The sequence below is a fragment of the Tachyglossus aculeatus genome, chromosome 22 (genome assembly GCF_015852505.1).
Source record: "Tachyglossus aculeatus isolate mTacAcu1 chromosome 22, mTacAcu1.pri, whole genome shotgun sequence".
Classification (NCBI taxonomy): Eukaryota; Metazoa; Chordata; class Mammalia; order Monotremata; family Tachyglossidae; genus Tachyglossus; species Tachyglossus aculeatus.
In genome coordinates this window covers 5,977,823-6,005,539 of record NC_052087.1, presented here as the reverse complement: position 1 = coordinate 6,005,539, position 27,717 = coordinate 5,977,823, and the positions used below count along the sequence as shown (strand labels likewise).

The 27,717-nt window shown below is 42.6% G+C and overlaps 1 protein-coding gene across 1 annotated transcript in view; it reads left to right on the top strand.

Moving 5' to 3' along the window:
- Positions 1-27,717, top strand: part of DCDC1 (doublecortin domain containing 1) — a 405,509-nt gene that overhangs the window by 333,709 nt on the left and 44,083 nt on the right. Inside the window, exons 21-26 of the mRNA XM_038764553.1 lie at positions 1,609-1,708; positions 2,928-3,063; positions 5,134-5,293; positions 17,400-17,558; positions 18,778-18,978; positions 25,925-26,039. Of these exons, the coding sequence (XP_038620481.1) occupies positions 1,609-1,708; positions 2,928-3,063; positions 5,134-5,293; positions 17,400-17,558; positions 18,778-18,978; positions 25,925-26,039 (871 nt within the window). The remainder of the gene's footprint in view (positions 1-1,608; positions 1,709-2,927; positions 3,064-5,133; positions 5,294-17,399; positions 17,559-18,777; positions 18,979-25,924; positions 26,040-27,717) is intronic.

Here is a 27,717-nt window from a genome sequence, read left to right as displayed (position 1 = left end):
AATGGCATTTACTTAATCAATCAATGGTATATATTGAGCATTTACTCTGTGTGTACAGGGTGCTGTACTAAGCACTTGAGAGTACAATGTAACAGTTACTGTGTAAAGGAGGAGACAGACAATAATAGAAATAAATAAATTACGGGTATGTACATAAGTGCTGTGGGGTGAATAAAGGATACAAATCCAAGAAAAATGATGATGCAGAAGGGAGAGGGAATGTAAGAATTTAAGCTCATTGTGGGCAGGGAATGTATCTATTATATTGTTATAGTGAACTTTCCCAAGAGCTTAGTACAGTGCTCTGCACACAGTAAGTGCTTAAGAAATACAATTGATTGACTGACTGTAGAGTACTAGGCAATGTACTGAGGAAGAGTGCATAATAACAAGACACATATTGCCTGCCCTCTAGGATCTTACAGCCTAATGGGGTGGGGGACAGACAAAGTTTTTTTGAGGAAGTGACAGCCAAGTATAATGCAGGAAGCAGTACAAGCACATCAGATGAAACCAAACAAGGAATTGATGTACAGAAAAAAAATATGTAGCTAAATAAGAATTCCTATATGAATGCTGATGGTAGGATTAAAATACACAGGGTATGTGTTGCTCTGGCATGACTGGGATTTTGTGAATTAATTGGGGAAGGCTTCCAGGAGGAGGTGGGACTTTTGTAGAAGGGTTTTAAAGATGGGGAGAGTTGTAATCTCATGGATTTAAGTGGGACTTTTGTAGAAGGGCTTTAAAGATGGGGAGAGTTGTGATCTCATGGATTTATGGGGAGAAGAGATTTCCAAGCTAGGGAACAGTATGACCTAAGGGTCGGAGGCAGGAGAGTTAGCATAGTTAACTAAACTAAAGCATAGTTAGAAAGCAGAATTGGGAGGAATGACAAGTTTGAACTGGGAAGTAGTGGAAGAAGAGAGCCAGCCTATAGGTAGGATGAAGAGCGTTGGTGGAAATGCTTGAAGCCATTTAGTATTTGGATTTTAATTTGGTCAAAGCCTTAGTGGCAAAGTCACTCAGCTGTCCTTTTTGGGTTGGTGAGGTATCTCCTGTTCTTCTTTCAGAATTTAATGTGAACATAAATCAAAGTACTAAATATCTATTTTTGCTCTGCAAAATGTACTGCTTCACATCAAAGCAAAAATATTTTATGAAGCTGTAGGGAAAATGATACGAAAATCTGCACTTGGGTTTATAGGTCACATTTTTAAGTGCACCTATTTTATGTGCGGTTACTGTCCTTTTTATGCGCAAATCAGTATTTCTGAACCTGTACCAAATTGGCCCCTCTGGCATGTCTTTCCTTGATGCATGCACCCTGTCCTCTTTAAACCAGCCAAGGATAGATAATAATGATGGTATTTGTTAAGCCCTTACTGTGTGTCAAGCACTGTTCTAAGTGCTGGGGGAGGGGGATACAAGGTAATCACGTTGTCCCATGTGGGGCTTACAGTCTTAATCCCCATTTTACAGGTGAGGTAGCCGAGGCACAGAGAAGTTAAGTGACATGCCCAAAGTCAGAAGTGCATTCTTTGCTAGTCTAACCCTTCTTTGTGACTTGAGCTGGGAGTGATCATTAGTGTGTATCTGTTATTACAGGTGTACTGCAATCTTGAACTTGCCTTCTGCTGCTAGGAGACTGTTCAGTGAAGAAGGGACAGAAGTCTTTCTTTTGAAGGATCTTCAGAGAGACGCTCTGGTAAAAAAACAAATCTGGAGAAGGATATTTTAGAAAATGAAAAGTGCTGGCCAAAGCAGAACGCCTATATATCTGTTGAAAATGAGAGCCCATTGAATTCTATTCCTATTGAATTTTTGCACACTGCTGTTGTGGGTGTCCTTATTCAGGCCTCACTTTGGGGGCTGAGGGATCCTCCCCAACTCCCAAGGGTGCAGGAGGCAGGGTCGTCTCTTTCTGTAACTCTCAGAAGGCCTGAGTTCCTGCTTAGTTGGATTCAGTTGGGAAATAACAGCACACTGTGGGCAGGGAACATGTCTACCAACTCTGTTATATTGTCTCCCCTAGGTGCTTAGAACAGTGCTGTGCACACAGTAAGTGCTCAATGGATACCATCAATTGATTGATGAATAAATGCAGTTCTACCACTCAGGGACAAACACACCAACACAGGTCTTTATAGTGCCTGAATAGACCTAATCCAGAGCTAACCACTGCCTATTTGTATTGATTTCTGTCCTTGCCGGTGAAAAATGATTCTGGCTTTACCTCTGTGTTTTCCATTGGAGATAGAACATTTGTCTCAGGAAATCTTACCATTGCTGCCCTTTAACTCTGCTCTTTTCCTGTCCAACAAAAGTGGGCAGAAATGTCCGAGGCCCTCAGGATTATTTTAGGATCAGGGAGCATTTTGACTATTGTTTATGGGAGTCTTTCTACTTTTATTAAGACCGCCTTTACCCTCATTGTTGACATGTCTGCAGGAACAGATAGCAGGAGGAATGTGGGCATAATTTAATAATTCAGAGATGCACTCTAGGTGAGGAGTTGGGCAGATTTGCATCTGATATAATTACAGTAAGCTGTGTGGTGGGTGTTTGGCCACTTGGAAGTCTGAACCTGACCCTTTTTAATATGCGTGGTTCCCTGTCAGGATGTGCATTAGGAATCAAAGATGTGGTCTCTGCCTTTGAGGAGCTTGAATCGGATGGATGCGTGGTTAAGGCACGTTTGACATTGCTCTTTCACAACTGAGAATTATTTCTAGTTTTGAAAGTGGGATCTGTTGATGAACAGCGCCAACGTCCATTGTTGAGAAACTTCCAGATTCATTGATTTACTTCAGTCCATGCTAAATAAGGTCATATTAAATAAGGTCGCTTTGTGAGCCTGGGTCTGTTGTAAGATAGCTGAAACCAACTGAAGCAAATGTGTATTTAAAGCAACATTTCTTTGCTAGGTGTATGTTTCATGTGGAGAACCATGGGTCAACCCTCATTGGTCCATTGTTCAGCGGAGAAAGAGGCTCATCCTCGATCACTTGTCGACAGATCTATCCGCCATCCGGGTCTTCTGCAGCTTGCGGAAGGTTGAGGGTGAGCCCCAGCATTATTTGGCATCATATGTCACATATATATCATATATCACACAGTTCAAACATGCTTGGCTGAGAGCCAAGGATGAGATGCATAATGGTGATTCTCCTTTGGGCTGTGATCATTACAGACATCCAGGAGGAAGTGGCAGGTTCACATATAATGTATGGGATTTCATGACGTGAATAGAAGTGTTTGTTCTTGGGTTGGTATTTCCCAAAGCTTCAGCAGTCTGCCTTTTGGAGCTGTGGAAGAGAGAGCAAACTCCTCTGCTTCCTCCCTGATTGTCTCTTCAAACTGATTTCTGCCTGCCCAACATGGAGAATTGCCGGTTGGTAGCAGTCTGAACTTCATCTTCTGGATTGTTATTATGGGATTTGCAAGGACAAGTGAATCTACTCACAATAACTGAGTGATCAGATTTCTTGTTTTCTAAAAGAACAATTATTTCTAAAGTAAAATTGATGTACTGTGCAGGCATACTGCAAGTTAACACTTGTAATGGTTTTCTGAGCCAAGTGAGAAAATAGAAAATTTCAAACTGGGCAAAATTTCCTGACTTTCCTTTCAGAGTCACAAAGTCTGAACTTGACAGTACTTTGAGTCCAGTCGAGAAGCAGCGTGGCCTAGTGGAAAAAATGTGGACCTGGGGACCAGAGGACCTGGGTTCTAATCTCAGCTCTGACGCTTTTCCTGCTGCGTGATCTTGGACAAGTCACTTAACATCCGTGCCTCAGTTTTCTCAACTGTAAAATGGGAATTCAGTACCTGGTCTCCCTCCTATTCGACTGTGAGCCCCATGTGGGACAGCAATTGTGTCCCAACATTACCCTCTAAATATCCCAGAATTTAAGAAGTGTGTTTGACACATACCAAACAAATAACAAACCCATGCCAAAATAGCAAAATAAATGATGATGATGGTATTTGTTACATGCTTACTATGTGCCAAGCACTGTCCTAAACACTGGGACAGATACAAGCTAATCAAGTTGTCCCACGTGGGGCTCACAGTCTTAATTGCCATTTTACAGATGAGGTAACTGAGGCACAGAGAAGTTAAGTGACTTGCTCAAAGTCACACAGCTGACAAGTAGCAGAGCCGGAATTAGAACTGACCATCTCTGACTCCCAAGCCTGTGCTCTTTCCACTAAGCCAAGCTGCTTTGCAAATACAAATACAAAAACAAATACCATACCATACCAAAAAAAAGCCATTGCAAAGATTTGAAATAATAGAATTATCTCAATCATTGTCATTATTTTTGACACTAAGAACTCTTGCTTTACTGGTTTCTTGATATAATCCATTTTAGATAGAGTGGCCCAGTGAAAAAAGAACAGAACTGGGAGTCAGGAGACCTGAGTTGTAATCCCAGTTTTGCCACTTACCTGCTGTTTGACTTTGGGTGACTCAGTTAACTTTTCTGCCCTCAAGTTCCTCATCTGTAAAAGGGAGATTAAATACCTTTTCTTCCCCTTTAGACTGTGAGCCCTATAGGGGACATGATTGTGCTGTATTTTCTCCATTCTCAGCTTAGGGCTTGGCACATAGTATAACCGCTTACCAAATATCATAATTATTCATTCATTCATTCAATCGTATTTATTGAGAGCTTACTGTGTGCAGAGCACTGTACTAAGCGCTTGGGAAGTACAAGTTGGCAACATATAGAGATGGTCCCTACCCAACAGTGGGCTCACAGTCTAGAAGGGGGAGACAGCGAACAAAACAAAACATATTACCAGAATAAAATAAATAGAATAAATATGTACAAGTAAAATAAATAATTATTACTATTATCTTAGACATCTTGGGCAAGATAGAGCTCTATCTCACAAATCAAAAGGTGGGGGTGGGGCCAAATGAGAATAGAGACAGGTTTTATTTTTGCCATTAATTATCACATGATTGTTGGAGAACTGGGAGAAGAAAGGAATATATGAAATCTTCCAAACATTCTTCCCCCTTGACTGTGCATATTATTGAATGTCTTCAAATTCAGTAATCATGTCCAAAATGTGTTTGCAACTAATAGATTAAAAACTTCCCTTTGCATTTCTCCTCAGTTCTTGTTTTAGACGTCTACAGGGACATTGTGCCTGGAGCGAAGCTAGTTGTACGTAAACCTGTAGAAGCTTTTGGAGAACAAATGCAAAGTAAAGACCCAACTGAACGGCTCAGTGAAGAAATTGTTGAGAAAACAGAAGGTGATGCTGCCGAAGTTCTGTAAGTAGTCAAAATGTTCAGAAGATTTTACTTTTGATGAAATGCAAATTATGGAGCCAGAGAAATTATAAGTAAGTTGTCACCCAGTGTCCATATTTGGCCTTTCATTTCAAGCTCCAGTAGATTATTGAAATTACTGATGGGTTTAATTGTTGAACTACTCAAGGCCATAGTCTCCGATTCAGTCCATCCATCCTACTTCTCCTTTGTTTGGGATGGATATTTTCACCCTAAATTCTGACTCTGACCCATTATTTCATGTCTCAAAGGCCGTATTCCTTCTTAACTCACCCTGCAGGAAGAGTATCACTTGCTTGACTTGTTTGCATTTTTGAAATGTAGACCTAATTATACCAAGGATTTATAATTTGGTCATTAAGCTAAATCCACTATAAATAATAATAAAAATGGCATTTATTAAGTGCTTACTATGTGCTAAGCACTGTTCTAAGTACTGGGGAGGTTACAGGGTGGTCAGGTTGTCCCATGGGGGGCTCACAGTCTTAATCCCCATTTTACAAATGAGGTAACTGAGGCACAGAGAAGTTAAGTGACTTGTCCAAAGTCACATAGCTGACAATTGGCGGAGCCGGAATTTGAACCCATGACCTCTGACTCCAAAGCCTGTGCTGTTTCCACTGAGCCATGCTGCTTCTCAAAGTTCTGTTACGGAATTATTTGCTTGTTGAGTCTTCTTGAAAGTGAGGGCCCTTTCCCCAGCTCATGAAGATGATTGAGTTCCCAGACCCCTCCCAGCTCTAATGTAACCAGACATCCCAAAATGGGCAGGGCAAATCCCCTCAATATAATAATACAAATAGTAATAATAGAAAATAACGGTATTTGTTAAGTGCCTTCTATGTGTTAAGCACTGTTCTAAGTGCTGGGGTAGGTTCAAGCAATCATGTCAGACACAGTCGCTGTCCCACATGGGGCTCACCGTCTTAATCCGCATTTTGTAGATGAGGGAAACTGAGGCCCAGAGAAGTGAAGTCACTTGCCCAAGGTCACACAGCAGACAAGTGGCAAAGAAAGGATTAGAACCCAGGGCATGCTTCCCATGCCCTTGCTGTATTCACCAGGCCAAACTGTTTCCCTAATTTTGGATGGGAGAGGACCCAAGAGGAACAAGTAGCAGAGCCGGGATTAGAACCGACCATCTCTGACTCCCAAGACCATGCTCTTTCCACTAAGCCAAGCTGCTTTGCAAATACAAATACCATACCATACCAAAAAAAAAAGCCATTGCAAAGATTTGAAATAATAGAAGTATCTCAATCATTGTCATTATTTTTGACACTAAGAACTCTTGCTTTACTGGTTTCTTGATATAATCCATTTTAGATAAACAGAGTGGCCCAGTGAAAAAAGAACAGAACTGGGAGGCCAAGAGGAACACAGCCATAACAGCGAGAGAGTCAGCTTGGCAGTAAGGAGGAGGAGGAAGTGAAGATAGTATTGGCTATCTTTGTTTGTCAGTGCCATCATGATCATGGCTGACCTAGATTCTCTTGGGGCAGTTCATGTTAGGAGAAACTCCTTTCACACATGGCCCTAAAATGGGCCCCAGGAGACACAGAGAAATCCAAGGATTCTGTTGCTTCTATCTCGGAGAAGCAGCATGGCTCAGTGGAAAGAGCCTGGGCTTTGGAGTCAGAGGTCATGGGTTCAAACCCTGGCTCCACCAATTGTCAGCTGTGTGACTTTGGGCAAGTCCCAGACTGAGCCCCCTCCTTCCTCTTCCCCTCCTCCCCCTCCCCATTCCCTTGCCTTACCTCCTTCCCCTCCCCACAGCACCTGTATATATGTATATATGTTTGCATGTATTTCCCTTTTAGACTGTGAGCCCACTGTTGGGTAGGGACTGTCTCTATATGTTGCCAACTTGTACTTCCCAAGCGCTTAGTACAGTGCTCTGCACACAGTAAGCGCTCAATAAATACGATTGATGATGATGATGAAGGTAGTTCTGGTTAACTTTCCCAAGATGGACCAGTTGTCACAGAGCTGCCATCCTTTGCCTCCACAGCTGCCAACCGAGAAGGCAGCGCAGGCATGGTACTGCTCCTTCTCTTGCCCCAGGGCTGGCATAACAGAGAAGCAGCGTGGCTCAGTGGAAAGAGCCCGGGCTTTGGAGTCAGAGGTCATGGGTTCAAATCCCAGCTCCACCAATTGTCACTGTGTGAGTTTGGGCAAGTCACTTAACTTCTCTGTGCCTCAGTTACCTCATCTATAAAATCAATTAATCGTATTTATTGAGCGCTTACTGTGTGCAGAGCACTGTACTAAGCGCTTGGGAAGTACAAGTTGGCAACATAGAGAGACAGTCCCTACCCAACAGTGGTTTCACAGTCTAGAAGGGGGAGACAGAGAACAAAACCAAACATATTAACAAAATAAAATAAATAGAATAGATATGTACAAGTAAAATAAATAGAGTAATAAATATGTACAAACATATATACAGGTGCTGTGGAGAAGGGAAGGAGGTAAGACGTGGGGGATGGAGAGGCGGACGAGGGGAAGAGGAAGGAGGGGGCTCAGTCTGGGAAGGCCTCCTGGAGGAGGTGAGCTCTCAGTAGGGCCTTGAAGGGAGGAAGAGAGCTAGCTTGGCGGATGTTGGGGCAGAGGGTATTCCAGGCCAGGGGGATGACGTGGGCTGGGCTGTAAAATGGGGATTAAAACTGTGAGCCCCCCGTGGGACAACCTGATCATCTTGTAACCTCCCTAGTGCTTAGAACAGTGCTTTGCACATAATAAGTGCATAACAAATACCATTATTATTATACCAGATCTGAGGCCCCATGGCATCGGTTGGGTGTAGAAGGCCTCAGAGAGGTCTGATCTGGTCTTCAGACCTCTCCCCAAGAATTAAACTAAACATAGGGAGCCTAGACTCTCCTCTGGTGCTCAGCGTACCCTTACCTTGGACCTTTCTCTCCTTGGACTGAGAACCCTCAGTGTACCCTCAGCCCAAAGTGGGTCTTGTTAGGAACCCTAGCCCACCATGAATCCCTAAAATGGTCTTGGGATCTGCCACAGTTGCCGAGGTATTTGAGTAGGAAAGAGAGACAGAATAGTTGCTTCCTTAGAGCACTATACTAAGCACTTGGGAGAGTACAACACAACAGAATTAGCGGGCCCATTCTCTGTCTACAACGAAGACTGTGTTTATCACAGCTGCAAAGATGCATTGTCATTTACCTTGGTGCATGGTAGGTATAGTAATATTCCCGGAAAGAATACAGAAATCTCCAGCTTTTAGAGCCCCTGTCCTGCCTCTAGCATTGACAAGGGACAAGGAAAACCTGCTTCACTGAAATGATGTTGGGAAGGGTTCTACGGCTAGATGATGCTAGAGTTTACATCCTAAGCAGAGGAATGTATAAAAGTCTGTCTCTTGGTCAGATAGATTACACAATGAGCCATGATAGCATCATTATTTTTAAAAGGGGTCAAAAGGCAGGATATTTTTAAGATGTTTCCTTGAGAAAGTCATTCATTTTCCTTTCCCATGAGCTTCATGACAGGACAAAGTTTAGGGTGGCTGTTCCTAAGTATACCCACTGTACATATTCAACTTAACAGTGGACTGCTTTGCCACCTCTTTTAGATGCCCTCGAGTCGTTTCCGATTCATAGCCACTTCATGGTTCTTTTTCCACAGAGTTTTGTTGGTAAAAAATACAGAAGTGGTTTACATTGCCTTCTTCTGCACAGTAAAGCCTTAACTCTTTGCCATTGTCTTTGATCAAGGTTTTGATCACTTGATCATCCACCTTTGAGTCTTTCCCATGCCACTGCTGCCCAGCACAGTGAAACAACTTTGATTATTCGACTTTCATTCATTCAATCATATTTATTGAGCACTTACTGTGTGCAGAGCACTGTACTAAGTGCTAGGGAAGTACAAGTTGGCAACATATGGAGACGGTCCCTACCCAACAACGGGCTTACAGTCTAGAAGGGGGAGACAGACAAGAAAACAAAACATGTGGACAGGTGTCAGGTCATCAGAATAAATAGAGATAAAGCTAGATGCACATCATTAACAAAATTAATAGAATAATAAGTATGTACAAGTAAAATAGAGTAGTAAATCTGTACAAACATATATACAGGTGCTGTGGGGAGGGAAAAGAGGTAGGGTGGGGGGGATGGGGAGGAGGAGAGGAAAAAGGGGGCTCAGTCTGGGAAGGCCTCCTGGAGGAGGTGAGCTCTCAGTAGGGCTTTGAAGGGAGGAAGAGAGCTAGCTTGGGAGATTCCTTATTGTCCTTTGACTTAGACCTTTCCAACATGGGTAACCCTGATGACACAGTCTCTCTCAATGGCATATACTCATTAGTATATGCAAACTCTCCTACCATGGCATGGGGTTGATTTGTAGGAGAGACTGTGAATCAACCCCTTATCTTTATCTTAACCACCTATCTTTATCTTTGCCACCTATCTTTATCTTTACCATGACACCTATATGAAAGCCAAGTTCCCATTTCACAATTTTGTAGCTCAGGGCATCTGTTTTCACTTTACTCCCCTTAACAAGAAATCAGGGCTATCAGTTTTCTTATAGCTGAGACTGGATACTTTTTTAAATCTACTTTTGAAGAGTGATTTCTGATTTTTCTTCTTAAAAATGGTTTCTCTAGTCTTTAAAAGTGCAAGGTGCTCAACCTTGGAGAATCAATACGTACACTTGATGGAGTCAGGATGGGTCTTGGTCTTAACTCAGAAAAACTTTTCAAAGAATAATAATAATAATTGTGGTATTTGTTAAGTGCTTACTATGTTCCAGGCACTGTACTAAGCTCTGGGGTGGATACAGGCAAATTAGGTTGGACACAGTCCCTGTCCTATGTGGGGCTCACAGTCTCAATCCCCATTTTCTAGATGAGGTAACTGAGGCCTAGAAAAGTGAAGTGATTTGTCCAAGGTCACAAAGCAGACAATTGATGGAGCCAGGATTAGGATGGAAAAGAATGGAAAAGTTTCCTTCAGCCTCCTCTTGGAAGCATATGTCAGTGCTACGAACTGTTCATATCTACTCTCTAGGAGTGTTCCACCTAAGGACAATTTTGAAATGGCCAGATATATTACCCCATAGAGCCAACTGAACAAATGCTGCATAGTGAATCAATGTGCAAGTTACAGGGTAAAAGTGCATTTCGTGGGGTAGTGAGTGGAGAAATAATCATGGAGACAAGTGGGGTCTCAAATTGCTACCTCTCTTCCAATTAATCTTCGTAGGTCTCTTGGAAGAGATGAGATACCAAGATCTTCTTGAGTGACGGGAGAGTGGGTAGAGGAGAGGTATTTCCATCAGGAGTGCTGCTTGGGAGGACTCTTTGAGTAGGAGTAGATTTGGGGTGAAGCCAAGATTCTTTCTGAGTCCCAGGGGTAAAAGAGATGAATAGGAGGGAACGAAAAGGTAAGAGGGAATGTGAGTTTGTCCAGACCATTCTGAGCCATGATTTTAAATGGAAAAAGAGTATCGCAGACACTACAGCTGCCACAGCTACAAGATGCATTATCAACCCATAAATAACTCTCCTCCCCAACAGTTGGTAATGTATCAGGTGAGTGGGATTTTAGGCATATACTCCACTTCTCTAAGGCAAGAGGATGGAATATGGTTTCTTTCAGTCCTGTGATTTTTGTGGTAGGAAACTAAAATAAGCCTGAAAACAAAAAAGGGGACATAGTCTCAACCAGGCGATGGTATTTACTGAATGCTGCTATGTGCAGAACACTGTGCTAAGCTCCTGTGAGAATACAATACAATTGGTAGACATGATCCCTGCCCTCAAGGAGCATAAAATCTAGTGGTGGAGACAGGGAACCTGTCTACCAACTCTGTTATCTTCTACTGTCCCAAGAGCTTAGTAAAGTGGTCTGCACATGGAATGAGCTGAATAAATATGATCTATTGACAGGGAAGCAACAGAGTATAAAGGTATGTATATGTAAGTTCTGTGGGATAAGCATCCAAGTGCTGAGGAGTCACCAATCCAAGAGCATAGGCGAGAACCAGAAAGGGAGAAAGTCCATCTTCTGTTAACAGCGTTGCTTCCCCGGACTCTGTGCAGCAGGAAGCAGGTGGTACCAAGTGGGATGTGGAAGGAGGAGAAAGGCAAATGAGGCACAGACAAGTGGGAGAAGGTTTGGCAAACAGGAAGTCAGAGAGAAGGAACAACACTTCAGCATCCTGCCTGCCTGCCTGCCTGCCTGCCTGATGATGATGATCATCATCATCATCATGGTATTAAGCGCTTACAGTGTGTTAGGCACTGTATTAAGCACTGGTGGAGACAACAGGTAATCGAGTTGGACACAGTCCCCGTCCCATGTAGAGGTCACAGTCTCAATCCTCATTTTATAGATGAGGTAACTAAGGCCCAGAGAAGTTAAGTGTCATGCCCAAGGTCACACAGCAGATAAGTGGCAGAGCTGGGTTTAGAACCCGTGACCTTCTGACTCTTAGGCCTGTGTTCTATCCACTATGCCATGCCTACTCTCAGATGAGTCAACTTGCCTCAGTCACTCCTTCCCCATGCACATCCAGCAGTGTGGCTCAGTGGAAAGAGCATGGGCTTTGGAGTCAGAGGTCATGGGTTCAAATCCCGGCTCTGCCAATTGTCAGCTATGTGACTTCGGGCAAGTCACTTCACTTCTCTGGGCCTCAGTTCCCTCACCTGTAAAATGGGGATTAAGACTGTGAGCCCCACGTGGGACAACCTGATCACCTTGTATCCTGGCTCAGTGGAAAGAGCCCGGGCTTTGGAGTCAGAGGTCATGGGTTCAAATCCCGGCTCCATCAATTGTCAGCTATGTGACTTTGGGGAAGTCACTTCACTTCTCTGGGCCTCAGTTCCCTCACCTGTAAAATGGGGATTAAGACTGTGAGCCCCACGTGGGACAACCTCATCACCTTGTATCCTCCCCAGCGCTTAGAACGGTGCCTTGCACATAGTAAGCGCTTAACAAATGCCATCATTATTATTATTATTATCCAGGAGGCCTGGCATTAGGTCAGCTCTCTCAGTCAGGAGAGAACAGAGATGTTTGTGGGATGTGGGGAGGGAAGGGTCTCCAGAATTAAGGAAAAAAAGAATGAAGGGGTGAAGAAGAAAAGTCAAGAGCATACAAAGGAACGGTAAGAGGGTGGTGAACCAAGAACAGAAAAGAGAAAATTGTGAAGGAAGAAAAAGAAAAATGCAAATTGAGAAAAGAATTTAACAAGGGTGGACAGGGAGAAACAGCATGGTCTAGTGGATAGAACATGAACCTGGGGGTCAGAAAGACCTAATTCCAGCTCAGCCACTTGTCTGCTGTGTAACCTTGGGCAAGTCACTTAACTTCTCTGTGGTTCAGTTACTTCAGTTATGAAATGAGGATTAAGATATGAGCCCCAGGTGGAACAGCACACTAAGCACTTGGGAAATTACAATATAACACGGTTGGTAAACACATTCTGTGCCCAAAAGGAGTTTGCAGTCTAGAGGGGGAGAGAGACATTAAAATAAATTAGGGCTATGTGCCCAAGTTCTTTGCGGCTGAGGGTAGAGTTGTTAAAGGGTACAAATCCAAGAACAAACACAGTGCAGAAGGGAGAGGGGTAGGGGAAATGAGGGCTTAGTCAGAAATGATCTCTTAGAGGAGATGTAATTTCAGTAACGATTTGAAGGTGGGGAGAGTTCTGGTCTGTTGGATATGAAGGGGGAGGGAGTTCCAGGCTAGAATCAAGACATAGAGGAGTGGGGAAACAAGGACTATATCTTTTTAGAAAAGTGATTTGAGCAGCAAAGAGAAGTATGGACTGGAGTGGGGAGACACAGGAGGCAGGGAGGTCCGCAAGGAGGCTGATGCATCTTGGACCACTACATTCTCCTGGATAGGGTATTTAACCTTGGTTTTAATAAAATGTTTCTCCTTGTTCTCTACTTCTCTTTCTTAGCCTATTCTTCTGGCTCTTCCTCTATTTCTCATTACCTAGCTGGGGATGTACCCCAAATCTCTATTCTTGTTCCCATTCTCTTCTCACTTTATGCTCTTTCTCTTAGGGAGCTCATTTGTTCCTATGGATTCACCTGCCACCTAGTAGTAGTAATAATGACAATCACAATGGTATTTGTTAAGCACTATGTGTCAAGCACTGTTCTAAGCACTGTGGTAGACACTAGCTAATCAGTTTAGACACAGTCCCTGTCCCACGTGGGGCTCACAGTATTAACCCCCATTTGGCAGATGAGGTAATTGAGGTCCAGAGAAGTGCCCAAGGTTACACAGCAGATGTGGTGGAACCGGGATTAGAACCCAGGTTCTTTTGACTCCATGCTCTATCCTCTTTGCCATGCTGCTAGTAGTAGTAATAGTATTTATTAAGTGCTTACTGTGTGCAGAGCACTGTAGCTGAGAATCAATCATATTTATTGAGTGCTTATGGTACAGAGAACCATATGAAGCGTTTGGGAGAGTACAATGAGACAATAAACCGACACATTACCTGCCAACAAGGAGCCCTGTTCTAAGTGCTTGGGAGAGTACAATAGAGTTATTTATCAATCAATCAATCAATCAATCGTATTTATTGAGCACTTACTGTGTGCAGAGCACTGTACTAAGCGCTTGGGAAGTACAAGTTGGCAACATATAAAGACAGTCCCTACCCAACAGTGGGCTCACAGTCTAGAAGGGGGAGACAGAGAACAAAACCAAACCTATTAACAAAGTAAAATAAATAGAATAGATTTATATTAATGTCTGTCTCCCCCTCTTCACGGCAATTTCCATGTGGGTAGGGAATGTGTCTACCAACTCTGTTGAAGTCTATTTTCCCAAGCACTTAGAACAGAGCTTTGCACACAGCAATCAATCAATCAATCAATCAATCAATCGTATTTATTGAGCGCTTACTATGTGCAGAGCACTGTACTAAGCGCTTGGGAAGTACAAATTGGCATCACATAGAGACAGTCCCTACCCAACAGTGGGCTCACAGTCTAAAAGGGGGAGACAGAGAACAGAACCAAACATACCAACAAAATAAAATAAGTAGGATAGAAATGTACAAGTAAAATAAATAAATAGAGTAATAAATATGTACAACCATATATACATATGTACAGGTGCTGTGGGGAAGGGAAGGAGGTAAGACGGGGGGATGGAGAGGGGGACGAGGGGGAGAGGAAAGAAGGGGCTCAGTCTGGGAAGGCCTCCTGGAGGAGGTGAGCTCTCAGCAGGGCCTTGAAGGGAGGAAGAGAGCTAGCTTGGCGGATGGGCAGAGGGAGGGCATTCCAGGCCCGGGGGATGACGTGGGCCGGGGGTCGATGGCGGGACAGGCGAGAGCGAGGTACAGTGAGGAGATTAGTGGTGGAGGAGCGGAGGGTGCGGGCTGGGCAGTAGAAGGAGAGAAGGGAGGTGAGGTAGGAGGGGGCGAGGTGATGGACAGCCTTGAAGCCCAGGGTGAGGAGTTTCTGCCTGATGCGCAGATTGATCGGTAGCCATTGGAGGTTTTTGAGGAGGGGAGTAAATACTGTTGATATTGTAGATATGATCCATTTCCACAAAGAGCTTCAGAGTGCATTTGCTTGGCTAGGCAGGGAGAAGCATGAGACTACATTCACATTTGATCTCTTGTCAATCATAATCTTTCACTGAGCCCTTACTATGTCTCGGTCCTTTAAACTGATGACTCCCAAATCTACCTCACTTGGCCTGACCTCACAACTCCTCTGCAATCTCACATTTCCTCTTTACTATAGGACATCTCCCCATCAGTGTTCTGAGGGCACTTTAAGCTCAGCATATCTAAAACCAAACTCTTCATCTTCCCTTAGAAATCCTCTCGTCCTCCATCACAGTTGACCAAACTTTTTCTGCAGCTTGTGACTGTGGCCTCATCCTTGACTCCTTGCCCTATTTCAACTAATACATGTCACTAACTCCTGGCTATTTTTTCTCCATATCATTTTTCATTCCTACTTCTTATAATTCCAAGGCCCCATTCTCCTTCATGGCTCCAGATACTCACTTCCCCAGAATTTGGTAGTGATTCTGTTGCGTACATTTTTCTGAGGTGACCCTTTTTGAAATTTATGTCTGTTTTGTCCTCTAAACCTAAGGGCAGTCTGTTTCACTAGACTTACACACACATCTTCTCTAGAAGCAGCCTTTAATGGCATTGCTTCTACGATGAAATTAAGTGGAAATGAGCTCACGGAATACACTCTTCTACTTCAGAACAGAAGTTGGGGAAATTTAAGAGTTCCTAAAGACATGGATTTTCGTGTGGTTTCAACTACTGACGTGCCTCCATTTTTTTCTTAATTAACAACTTCAATTAAAATCAAAATGTCTGTTTCTGTTATCCAGGTAACGAAATGTTTTATCAGGCCAATGGGAATATGATCTGGTGGGGAAAAGGCTGCATTTTCCTCTTGAAACTTTAGATGGCATTGTTGCTTTCCGTGACGGGGTTGGGAATTTGAACTAGATGGATAATATAATTCAGCAAAGATTCAATTGTACTACCAAATTTTGATGGCTTTTTTTTTTTCCTGGAGGAAGACCCGGGCACTGCCTTCCGCTCCCTCTGCTAACAGGCTGAGGAATGACTACCTAGTAGGTGATAAACAAACAGTCAACAAGTACAGCAGGGGTGCAGGAAGCACTTACACAGGCTGAGAAAAATACTTCTGAAGAAACTGCTTTCCTTCTGCCACCACGGGACAACTGTGACAATGCCCCACAGCCCCTGGAACCTCATCATTGCGGAATGTTCTTTTCCAAACTAGGCCCAGACCCCAAAGTTATCCATATGCGGATCATTTTTTTCTTCTTTTTTTATAGGGAAAACCTCTGTGTATACACATTTTCAGTAATTCATGGACTGTGTATGTTTAGAAAGTATATGTGTGTGAAGTCAGACTAATCCAGAGCAAAAATCCTTTGGCATCATATGTGAACATAGTGATATTTTGACATTGCTTGCATTAACCCAGGGTGATTATGTAGTACACTGATTATAGCTTCCCAATAATACTTTGTCTTACAGTAGAAAACTATTTAAAAAAACATTGACTATATAGCCCTCCATTGCTACACTGTAAACTCCCTGGAGAATAGAAATCATGTCTTCTCTATATTTTGTAATTTCACCTTTAAGCCCACTGAGCTTTGTCAAACAGTTGTTTTGGATTTGTTGCTTCTCAAGGTTTTCTGTTTCCCCTACTCCCTCTCTCTTCTGCATCGCCCTTGCACTTGGATTTGAATCCTTTATTAACCCCGTCCTCAGATGCACAACAATTATGTACATATCCATAGTTCATTTTACTGTCTGTCTCCCCCCTCTAGACTGTAAGCTGCTTGTAGGCAGGGAATGTCACTACCAACTCATTATATTGTATTCTCCTAAGAATTTGGTACAGTGTTCTGCACACAATAAACACTCAATAAATGTAATTGATCGATTGATTTTTGTAGTGGAAAGAGCACGGGCTTGGGAGGCAGAGTTCCTGAGTTCTAATCCTGACTCCACCATTTGCTTGCTGTGTAACCTCGAGCAAGTCGCTTTACATCTCTGTGCTTCAGTTTCCTTACTTGTAAAATGAGGATGAACTGCCTGTTTTCCCTCCTACCTAGACTGTGAGCCCCGCATAGACAGGGACTGTGTCCAACATACTTGCCTTTTATCTACTCCAGCACTGAGAACAGTAAGTTGGCACACAATAAGTGCTTTAAAAAGACCACAATTACTATTATTCTCTTTTCCTCATGGTTCCAGCAGCCTCAGCAGTTCAAGTGTGGGAACAATCTGCATATACACAAACCTAAATGGATGCTTCAGTGTAAGTTTAGGACTATTTATATTTCTGGCTGTTTTTCTCTTTTGAACACCCCTTTTGGGCAGGGATCGTGTCTACCAACTCCAGTGTCGTATTCTGTTGTATTGTACCTCTACTAAATACAGTGGTCTGCACCCAGAAAGTACTGTTTGACTGATTGAGTATCCTGACCAAATATAAATGAAGACACCCAATGTTTAAAATAATAAAAACATTTTTGCATATGTCAATTTCCTCTGGTAAATATTTTCTCTTTAACCTCAGGGATTCACATGCCAGAGCCCATCTTAGAATGAAGGCTATCCAAGCAAAGCTGAAGTACCCTTGGCAGAAACCCTCTAGCCTGTCTGGTGAACATATCTGTTATGCCCTCCAAAAGGAAGAAAAACTCTTGGAAAATCCTGACAAGCACAACAAATCTCGGTAAGGAATGGGGCCTGGGGAACATGTGAGGGAGCTGACAGTTGAAAATTATGTTTCACAGGATTACCACTGCTGCCAGTTAGAGTAAATGAATGATGAAATTGGCACCCTTTCAGGATTGCTGGAAGTTTGGCCAAGATTTGGGGAACCCCATCTTCTTTTAGTTGTGTGCAGTTGCTGTAGTTTTTGTTGTCTGTGTCTGAAGGGGCTCTAATATGACTGGGCTCACCCAGGGGAGTATATTTGTCAGGTCAATAATCTCTTGGAGAACTGCGTGTTTGTTCCTCTCCCTTGGGGAATCCCTTTATATCATTTTCTTACTATGCTATTCTGCTGAATAAACCCCCATTTCTATCTGAGAAATGGATGGATAAATAGGAGATTTAGCATTTACCATGCCTGGGCTTTAGGGAGCTAGTTAGCTATTTGGAAAATCCCCAACAGGCCGGGAATGGGGTGGGGATGAGGGTGGGGCATCTGGTAAAGGAAGGAAACAAGGTTTGCTTCTGGAGTTTAGACCGTTGTTGGACACTGTGTGGCAAGATGCCCTGGTGAGAAAGAGAAACCCACCCTCCCCTCCTTTCTGATTCCCAATAATTCATCCCATGTCCTGATTTTGTAATTAGCCCTCTGCAAATTAGTTTGTATCCATGCATTTGTGTTCTTATATGAGGGCATTTGTTTCTTTAACTGAAAATAATATTCTTTTCCAATGAAATGTTGTAGGACCCTGAAAAGAGAGTTGGTCAGTGTCATTTGTATTATGAGAAGTGTTTGTGCCTTCTCATTTTGTATTGTTTGTTCATCCTTATCTCTTTTGAAATCAATTTTTCCTCATTCATCAAATGATTTGTATTGACGGTATTTATCAAATCTCCCTCTCTCTTCCCAGCTCCTAGCCCCCGGCACCTTTCACCTATTTGAATGATCATATATTTTTTTTTTTTTACTTTTTTTCATTGTTTTCTGTTGAAATTCTTATTTGTTCTTTACTTAAGGATACATATTTTCACCACTCACCAAATGGGCTTTGGATGTTGCTATATCTGTCACTGTAGAAAGTGAATGATAATAGTATTGCTGCCTTTGTTATCATGAAGCTCTACCGCTGCCCGTTAATATGATTCACAGCGGGCCCATTCCCAAAGAGCTTACAATCTACAGTACATCAAGTTCACAGGACATTTTTCTGCTGCTAATGGGGTTTTCTTTATCTCAGCCATCAGCTGAAGCATGCTAAATTGCAGAAGGTCTGCCAGCAGCAGTTTGAATTTAGAGATGGGCAGATTATAAACTGCACAGCCACCAACCTTGTTTTGGGTGTGCAGAGCTCTGACCTACATTCAGGAACTCAGGTGGTTTTAGTGGAGAAGAAATCCGATGATACTCGGCAACAGTGGATACACAAGGAAGACAGCAGGTATATTCATTCATTACCTTTTTCAGTTCAAATGACCGTGAAAAAATGTCCAAAACAGTACTCCTTATTTTCCCACCCAAACCCTGTCCTCCCCTTGATTTTTCCACCACTGTAGAATAGTAATAATAATAATAATGATGGCATTTGTTAAGCACTTACTATGTGCAAAGCACTGTGATCAGGTGATCAGGTTGTCCCACATGCTCACAGTCTTAATCCCCATTTTACAGATGAGGCACAGAGAAGTTAAGTGACTTGCCCAAAGTCACACAGCTGACAAGTGGTGGAGCCGGGATTTGAACCCAAGACCTCTGACTCCCGAGCCCCTAATCCTATAACCTTCACATTATGCTTGATTCACCTCTCTCATTCAACCTACATATGCAGTCTGTCACCAAATCCTGTCAGTAAGCAGCATGAACTAGTGGAAAGAGCACAGGTCTGGGAGCTAAAGGACCTGGATTCTAATCCTGGTTCTGTCACTTACCTAATAATCATAATAGCATTTAAGTGCTTACTATGTGCTAAGCACTGTTCTAAGTGCTGGGGTAGACAAAAGTTAATCAGGTTGGACACAGTCCCTGTCCTGCGTGGGGCTCATAATATTAATCCCCATTTTGCAGATGAGGGAACTGAGGCCCAGAGAAGTGAAGTGACTTGCCCAAGGTTACACAGCAGACATGTGGTGTAGCTGGGATTAGAACCCGGGTTCTTCTAACCCTCAGGCCCATGCTCTATCCACTAGGCCATGTATAACCATGAGCAAGTCACTTCACTTCTATGTCTCTCAGTTTCCTCATCTGCAAAATGGGGATTGAATACCTGTGCTCCTTCCTACTTCGAATATGAGCCCCATGTGGGACCTGATTATCTTGTATCTATTCCAGTGCTTAGTAGAGTGTTTTGGAAAATAGAAAGCACTTGACAAATATCACTGTTGTTATTAATGATAATAAGAATAATGGTAATGAAATCTGCCCTTTCTTCTCCAACCAAACTGCTACTACCTTAGTCCAAGCATTTTTCCTATCCCACCTCGATAACAGCATCAGCCTCCTTGCTGACCTCTCTGCCTCCTGTCCCTTCCTAGTCCAGTCTACACTTACTTTGTTGCCCGGATCTTTTTCTACAAAATCTTCCGTCCATGTTTCCCCATTCCTCAAAACCTCGAGTGGTTTCTTATCCACCTCCGCGTCACAGAAATTTCTTCCCCTTAGCTTTAAAGCACTCAATCAACTTGCCCCCTCCTACCTCACCTCCCTGATCTCCTATTACAACCCAGCTTACACACTTTACTCCTCTAATGCCAACTTACTCACTGTACCTTGATCTCTTCTTCTATCTCGCCACTGATCTCTCATCCGCATCCTGCCTCTGGCCTGGAAGACCCTCCCTCTTCATTTATGATAGACAATTACTCTCCCCACCTTCAAAGCCCTATTGAAAGCATATCTCTATATTCAGCTATATTCAGGACATACCTAGCAACCAATCTGCACTCAGATGGCCTAGTGGAAAGAATATGAGACTGGGAGTCAGAGGATCTGGGTTCTAATCCTTAGCTCTGCCACTTGCCTGTTGTGTGACCTTGCTAATTCACTTAACTTCCCTGGGCCTCAGTTCCCTCATCTGCAAAATGGGGATTTTGCAGATGAGTCGGAAGAACCTGGGTTCTAATCCCAGCTCCACCACATGTCTGCTGTGTAACCTTGGGCAGGTCACTTCACTTCTCTGGGCCTCAGTTACCTCATCTGCAAAATGGGGATTTAATACTGTGAGCCCCACATGGAATAGAGACCATGTCCAACCTGATTAACTTTTATCTACCCCAGCGCTCTTCTCTCTCCTTCCTAATTAGACTTTGAGCCCTAAGTGGGACCTGATTATCTTGCATCTGCCCCAGCTCATAATACAGTGGTGGACACACATAACCACTTAGCAAATACTGCAGTTGTTGTTATTATCAATAATATAACTATTTTCTTATTACAAACACTACTACTAATCAAAATGATAAGATCTGTGTATTTTAGAGTCATTCACTTGTTCTGCTACTTAGTTATTCATGCCCGGATTATAGAATTATCATTTAAGAATATTTTAAAATTGTTACTTGATTTGGGTAGGGACTGTCTCTATATGTTACCAACGTTTACTTCTCAAGTGCTTAGTACAGTGCTCTTCACACAGTAAGTGCTCAGTAAATATGATTGAATTTGTAGAAAAAAACAAAACAAAACTGAATATGCATTTGAAAGAGCAGCATATGACTCCTGAGAACAGTCAGAGTCTAAATAATTTGTACCCTTAGTTTTGGACACTGCGATTAAGAGGGTGCTTCACTGCTTTGAGGAAGTGATTGAGTCTTTCCCATGCCCTCTGAGTCTCTCTGTTTTTCAGTTTAGGGTCAGTCTAAGAACTCATTTTTCTAATATAAAAGTGAAAGAATCTCCTTCCACTCCACTCTTGTATTGATTGTCTCACAGACCTAGGTAAGCTCACAGATTCCTTTAGGGTATTTGGGTATCATTTAGCATGTTGCTAGGTGACCAAAGCAAAGACTTTAACTTTATCCTTCCTTTTAAGGAGGGTACCAGACAATCTGACTTCCATTTTTCCTGCTGTCGGAAGAATTGGAAAAGTAATGAAAAGAGTTTCCCTTCTTCAGAGACTCCGTAGATTTCATGGACTCAGACAAAAATAGAGGGAAACATGAAGAAGAAACTCAAAATGAGCTCAAGGTCTTTTTCTGGGTAATCAAAGTATTTCCACCTCCAGGCCCTTAGAAGACCAGAAAGTTAAGAGGCTCAGTCATAGTGTATACTTCAACACGAAAGAAGAAAGTGCATCAGTATGCAAGCAGGATTTTATTTTGATTCCAGCAACATACTGAATTCATTCAAAAACATTAATAGCTTTATAGATTCCTGGTTTCTATGTGAAGAGAAGCAGTGTTGCTTAGTGGATAGAGCACAGGCCTGGAGTCAGAAGGACCTGGGTTCTAATCCCAACTCTGCCACTTATCTGCTGTGTGACCTTGGACAAGTCACTTCACTTCTCTGTGCCTGTTCTTGGCACATAGTAAGTGCTTAGCAGAAACCACAGTTATTATTATTATTAATCCCTGTCAGGTGTACAAGTGATGTAGAGTCAAGTAGGTCAGTAGTCTAAACCTTAAGAAATGATAAAAATAATAATAATAATTGTGGTCAGTGTTAAGTGTTAAGTGAGAAGCAACGTGGCTCAGTGGAAAGAGCATGGGCTTTGGAGTCAGAGGTCATGAGTTCAAATCCCAGCCCTGCCAATTGTCAGCTGTGTGACTTTGGGCAAGTCACTTCACTTCTCTGTGCCTCAGTTCCCTCATCTGTAAAATGGGGATTAATACTGTGAGCCCCCCATGGGACAACCGAATCACCTTGTAACCTCCCCAGCGCTTAGAACAGTGCTTTGCACATAGTAAAGTGCTTTGCACATTACAGTGCAAAGTGCAGTGCTTTGCACATTGCGCTTAATAAATGCCATCATTATTTATTATTATTATTATTACTATGTGTCAAGCACTGTATCAAGCACTGAAGTAGATACAAGAAAATCAATCAATCCATGGCATTAATTGAGCACTTACTGTGCAGAGCAAGGCAATAAGCACTACAGGGAGGACAATACAGTGTACTAGCAGTTACTAGATCTGCTCCCTGACCATGAGAAGCAGTGTGGCCTAATGGGTAGAACACTGGCCTGCAAGTCAGAGGTATCTGGATTCTAGTCCCAGCTCTGCCACTTGCCTGCTGTGGGACCTTGGGCAAGTCACTTCACTTCTTTGTACCTCAGTTCCCTCATCTGTAAAATGGGGATTAAGACCGGGAGCTCCATTTGGGACATGGACTGTGTCCAAACTGATTACCTTGTATCTACCCCAGTAGAACCATGCCTGGAGCATAACAAATACCGTAAGTTGACAAACACCATAAGTGCTTAAATACCATAAAAAAGGAGCTTACAGTCTAGAGGGGGAGATTGACATTAAAATAAATTACAGATATATTCATAAGTGTTGTGAGGCTGGTGAATATCAAGTGTCTTCATGTTTTGTTTTGTTGTCTGTCTCCCCTTTCTAGACTATGAGCCCGTTGTTGGGTAGGGACCGTCTCTGTATGTTGCTGACTTGTACTTCCCAAGTGCTTAGTACAGTGCTCTGCACACAATAAGCATTAATAAATATGATTGAATGAATGAATGATGTGCTTAAAAAGTGCAGATCTAAGAGCATAGGCATTGCTGAAGGGAGGGTGAATAGGAGAAATGGGGGCCTTTTGGGGAAAGCCTTTTGGAGGAGATTTGATTTTAATAGGACTTTGAAGGTAGGGCCAATGGCATTCTGACAGTCAGACTCAGTTCCTGTCCTATATTGTGCTCACAGTCTAAGGAGGAGGGAGAACAGGTATTGAATCCCCATGTTACAGATGAGGAAACTGAGGCACGGAGAAGTTAAGCAAATTGGCCGAGGTCATAAAGCCAGGAAGTAGCAGAGCCTGGCTTAAAACCCTCACTCCCCAGCTCATGCTCTGTCCACTAGGCCATGCAGCTTTCTAATCTTCTTTAAAGTCTCAAAGACATAAGGCCACTGCTGAATCATCACTCCAGCGTGCTTTAGTGTGGTAGGCCTGACGGCAAGGGAGAATGTGTTTTCCAGCCCAGTAACTTGCACTCAGAAATTGGGAGTAGCCTAACCTCATGCTGCTATCATCACTTCACCCTTCTGTGGTGAAACAAGTCCATTTCAGGGATCAGATCTCTCACTCCAAGTGATCTGTACCAAATTTAGTCCCAATATGTGATTGATGGACAGCAGTGATTGATGGACAGTAAACTTAACCACTCTTCTCCGTGCAGATCGAGGCTGCAAGGAGCTCATTTCAAATTTCCAAGAGATATAGGTCCTCCCATCCTATTTTTGATTAGCTGGAGATCCTCTCTTTTCAGTCAGAGTTGACTTCTTTAGTCAGAAACCATCATATGATGGATGGCATTGTATCTATCAAAATAGAGATATATCATGCCCTCCAAGTGCTCAGTACAGTGCCCTGTACACAGTAAAATTGAGAATGTCTCCATAACAAAAGACACCTCTCTTTTCTCCTATTTGCTTAACTGGAGAGGTATGGAAGATGAAAAGACGGGCTCATCTCATCAGCTGGATCTTGCAGATGTGTTTCAGAGAATATAATCTGGTCTTTGTTTTTACACTTTAATGATTGAATCTTTTTATATTTTAATCTTTTTGCTAGGCACACATGTGTGTTGGGATATGGGAATGATCTTGTTAAATTATCCTTGGCCAATTTAAAAATTCCTACTAAGCCCAGGGCATTCATAGGGATGAAGGACATTAGGCAGCATGACCGGGATTTGAAATGGAATCCTGTGAAGACTTTGGCCAAGCTGAACACTCTCAGGGAACATGTTTGAGAGGGAATTCATAGGCATAATATTAGCAAGCAAGAATAATTGATGCAGAGACTATCTGTTTCTCAGCAGGGTTTACTTACAGAAGAATTGAAACTCAAAGGGGAGAAACCAAGATTTAAAATCACAGTATCTAGAGTCTGGACCCTTATTGCTATGAATCAACTTCCCACGAGTACTGATTAAATGCTAAAGTGGAAGACAAATTGTAGATTTTATTTTAAAAAATGTATTTGTTGAGTACTTAATATTACCCGGCACTGTACTGAGCACTGGGGTGGATACAAGGTAACCAGGTTGGACACAGTCCATGTACCACCTGGGGCTCACAGTCTTAATCCCCATTTTACAGATGAGGGAACTGAAACAAAGAAAAGTTAAGTGACTTGGCTAAGGTCACGCAGCAGACAAGCGGCAGACCTGAGATTAGAATTGAGGTCTTCTGACTCCCAGGTTTGCGCTCTTTCCATTAGGCCACACTGTTTCTCCTCAAGGTAAGGCTTTGAGCAGAAACAGTACCAGTTACCAGACACAGGTAAGAGGTAAAAGGGAATGGATTTCCTCCAAAAGCTCACCAAAAGACCTCTGGAAGCCTGACTCCACCCAGAACGAGCCCTTGAATTGTCGGGAAATTGCTGAGTCGATCACGGTATTCATTGAGCGCTTACCGTGTGGAGGGCACTGTACTAATTGCTTAAGAGTACAACAGAGTTGATAGGTTTCCTGCCCACAGTAAGCTTAGAGTCTAGAGGGGGAGACAACCCTCTCTACCTATTGGGAAATGCAGTGAACAGATTTTCTTTCCTTTCCTTCCCTACAATTCCTCTGCCCACCTTCAACAAGAGCTCTGGTTAGATGTTTGAAATATAGCACGGCTCCAGCCAAAGATTGATTGGGTGTATCACAGTCCAGCACGGCATCACTGTACTTAAAAAAGCATAACAGCAAAATGGTAGAAATAATAGAAATAAATCACTTGTATTGCTGTGGACACAGAAAAAGTGGTTTCCCCCCAAATCAAAGCAGTTACCTAAAAAGGCAAGAGGGCTTTCTTTTATCAGCCATAAGGATGATGCTGAAATGTGTTTCAATTTAAAGATTTAAATCATTATTTGTTAACAAGGTAATACATTTTGACAGATAAATGTATTATGTATACATACATAATGGATGTAATCCATTATGAGGCCTTGAGGGCCTCTACCCTTAGATTTCTCTTAATTTTTTAAAGGGAAATCTATGATTAGGACCCAAATTTCTCATATCTCTGGCCAGTACGTTTTTGATATAAAAGCTGATCATTAACCTTACCCCATGTGTGTTTTGTTGTAATTCCTAACAGTTTTTCAGAAAATGGATATTTAGAAAAATATAGTTCCTGATCAAGCTAGCAAACAATGGTTGTTGAAGACTTTGGTTCAATATGGCCTCGATAACATGAATTCTATTGCAATTTGAAGCAATAATTCTCTGTTCCTAGGACATTTCACCTGATGTGTAAGCCAGACCTAGTGCTAGCAGTGTCAATGCCCAGCATATGCTCAGGGATTCCGAGGAGTGAAACTGAAATCCAGGGGAGCCCTGTTGTTCTTCAGGTGAGATATGTATGACTTGAAAATGTTTTGATTCTGTTCAACTAAACCTGAGCAGGTACGCTATTCTTTTTGTGGGAATTTTACTTCTCATCTTAACTATACTTAGATGTAAGCAGCATGGCTCAGTGGAAAGAGCCTGGGCTTTGGAGTCAGAGGTCATGGGTTCAAATCCTAGCTCCACCAATGGTCAGCTGTGTGGCTTTGGGCAAGTCGCTTAACTTCTCTGTGCCTCAGTTCCCTCATCTGCAAAATGGGGATTAAGACTGTGAGCCCCACGTGGGACAACCTAATCACCTTGTAACCTCCCCAGTGCTTAGAACAGTGCTTTGCACATAGTAAGTGCTTAACAAATACCATCATTATTATTATTGTTATCTAAAGCACTGCAAAGATGGGAACCAAAGTCAGATGTTTTCATTTTCATTTTTCAAATACCCTCAGTTGTCCCAATCCATGTATTATCCTTATGCTACTGAAGAACTAGGGAACATTCTTTAAATTTCTGAATAGACCAGCATAGACAAACCTGGGATACTGGGAGTTCCATGTGGGACAGTGACTTTGCCCGACCTAATTACCTTGTTTCTCTCCCAATGCTTTATACAGTGTTTGGCACATAGTAAGCGCTTAATAAAAAATGTACATTATTTATATTAACATCCATCTCCCCCTCTAGACCGCATGCTCACTGTAGGCCGAGACTGTGCTGTGCCTACTGACTCTTTGATATTGTACTCTCCCAAGCACTTAATACTGCACTCTGCATACGTTAAGTGCTCAATAAATGCCATGGATTGATTAACAAAGACTATTATAAAAGAAAGTGCAGGTTTTCTCCATCTGCTCTGGGACTTGAGGTTGATTATCTGTTATTTTGTGCCAGGCTAGTAATAGAACAAGCTGCAGTACCAAGAGGAGGTGTGGCACTTGGCCCAAGCCCTGACTCTGTCTCACTCTTTCTTGCCCCCACCATTCATCCTCCCCTTCCCCCCACATCTCCCCTGTCCCCCAGAACACCTGCTCACCATTATTTTATTTTATTTGTTTTTATCTGCCACCCTTGGCCATATCAACTTCTTGGCTTGCGGCTCTTGTGGCTTAGCCACTCCTGGGCTAGTTGTTCTTTCCACAAAGTGACCCACGAGTCAGCCTTTGTGCTCACATGAATTTTTCCATGCACGAGGATCTTAAAAGAACACTATTACTACATTCTAGGAAAGCTGACTAGATCTCCCCTCCCCCACCAGAAATAGAGGGAAATGAGTGCAATTATAGTTCATTTGATAATCAATGGGATGGAGGTGTTTCTCTAATAACACAGAGTGAAATGATTAGAACTCTTTTCTCTAGACAGATCTTTGTTGAGGGGAGATATGTTTGATTCAGGTTTGGAATAGAGATTAAGGGGGCTTTTGCCCATTTAATAGTCACTCTAAACAAAAGATACAAGCACATACTACAATAATAATAACCAAAATATTTGTTAAGTACTTATTATGAGCCAAGAACTCTATTAGACACTGGAGTACATACCAGATAATCAGGTCAGACAGTCCCTGTTCCATATAGGGTCACAGTCTGAGAGAGAGGGAGAACTGGTATTTACTCCTTATTTTTTTAAGGGTATTTATTAAGTGCTATGTGTCAGGCACTTAAGGACTTAGGGCACTAAGCACTG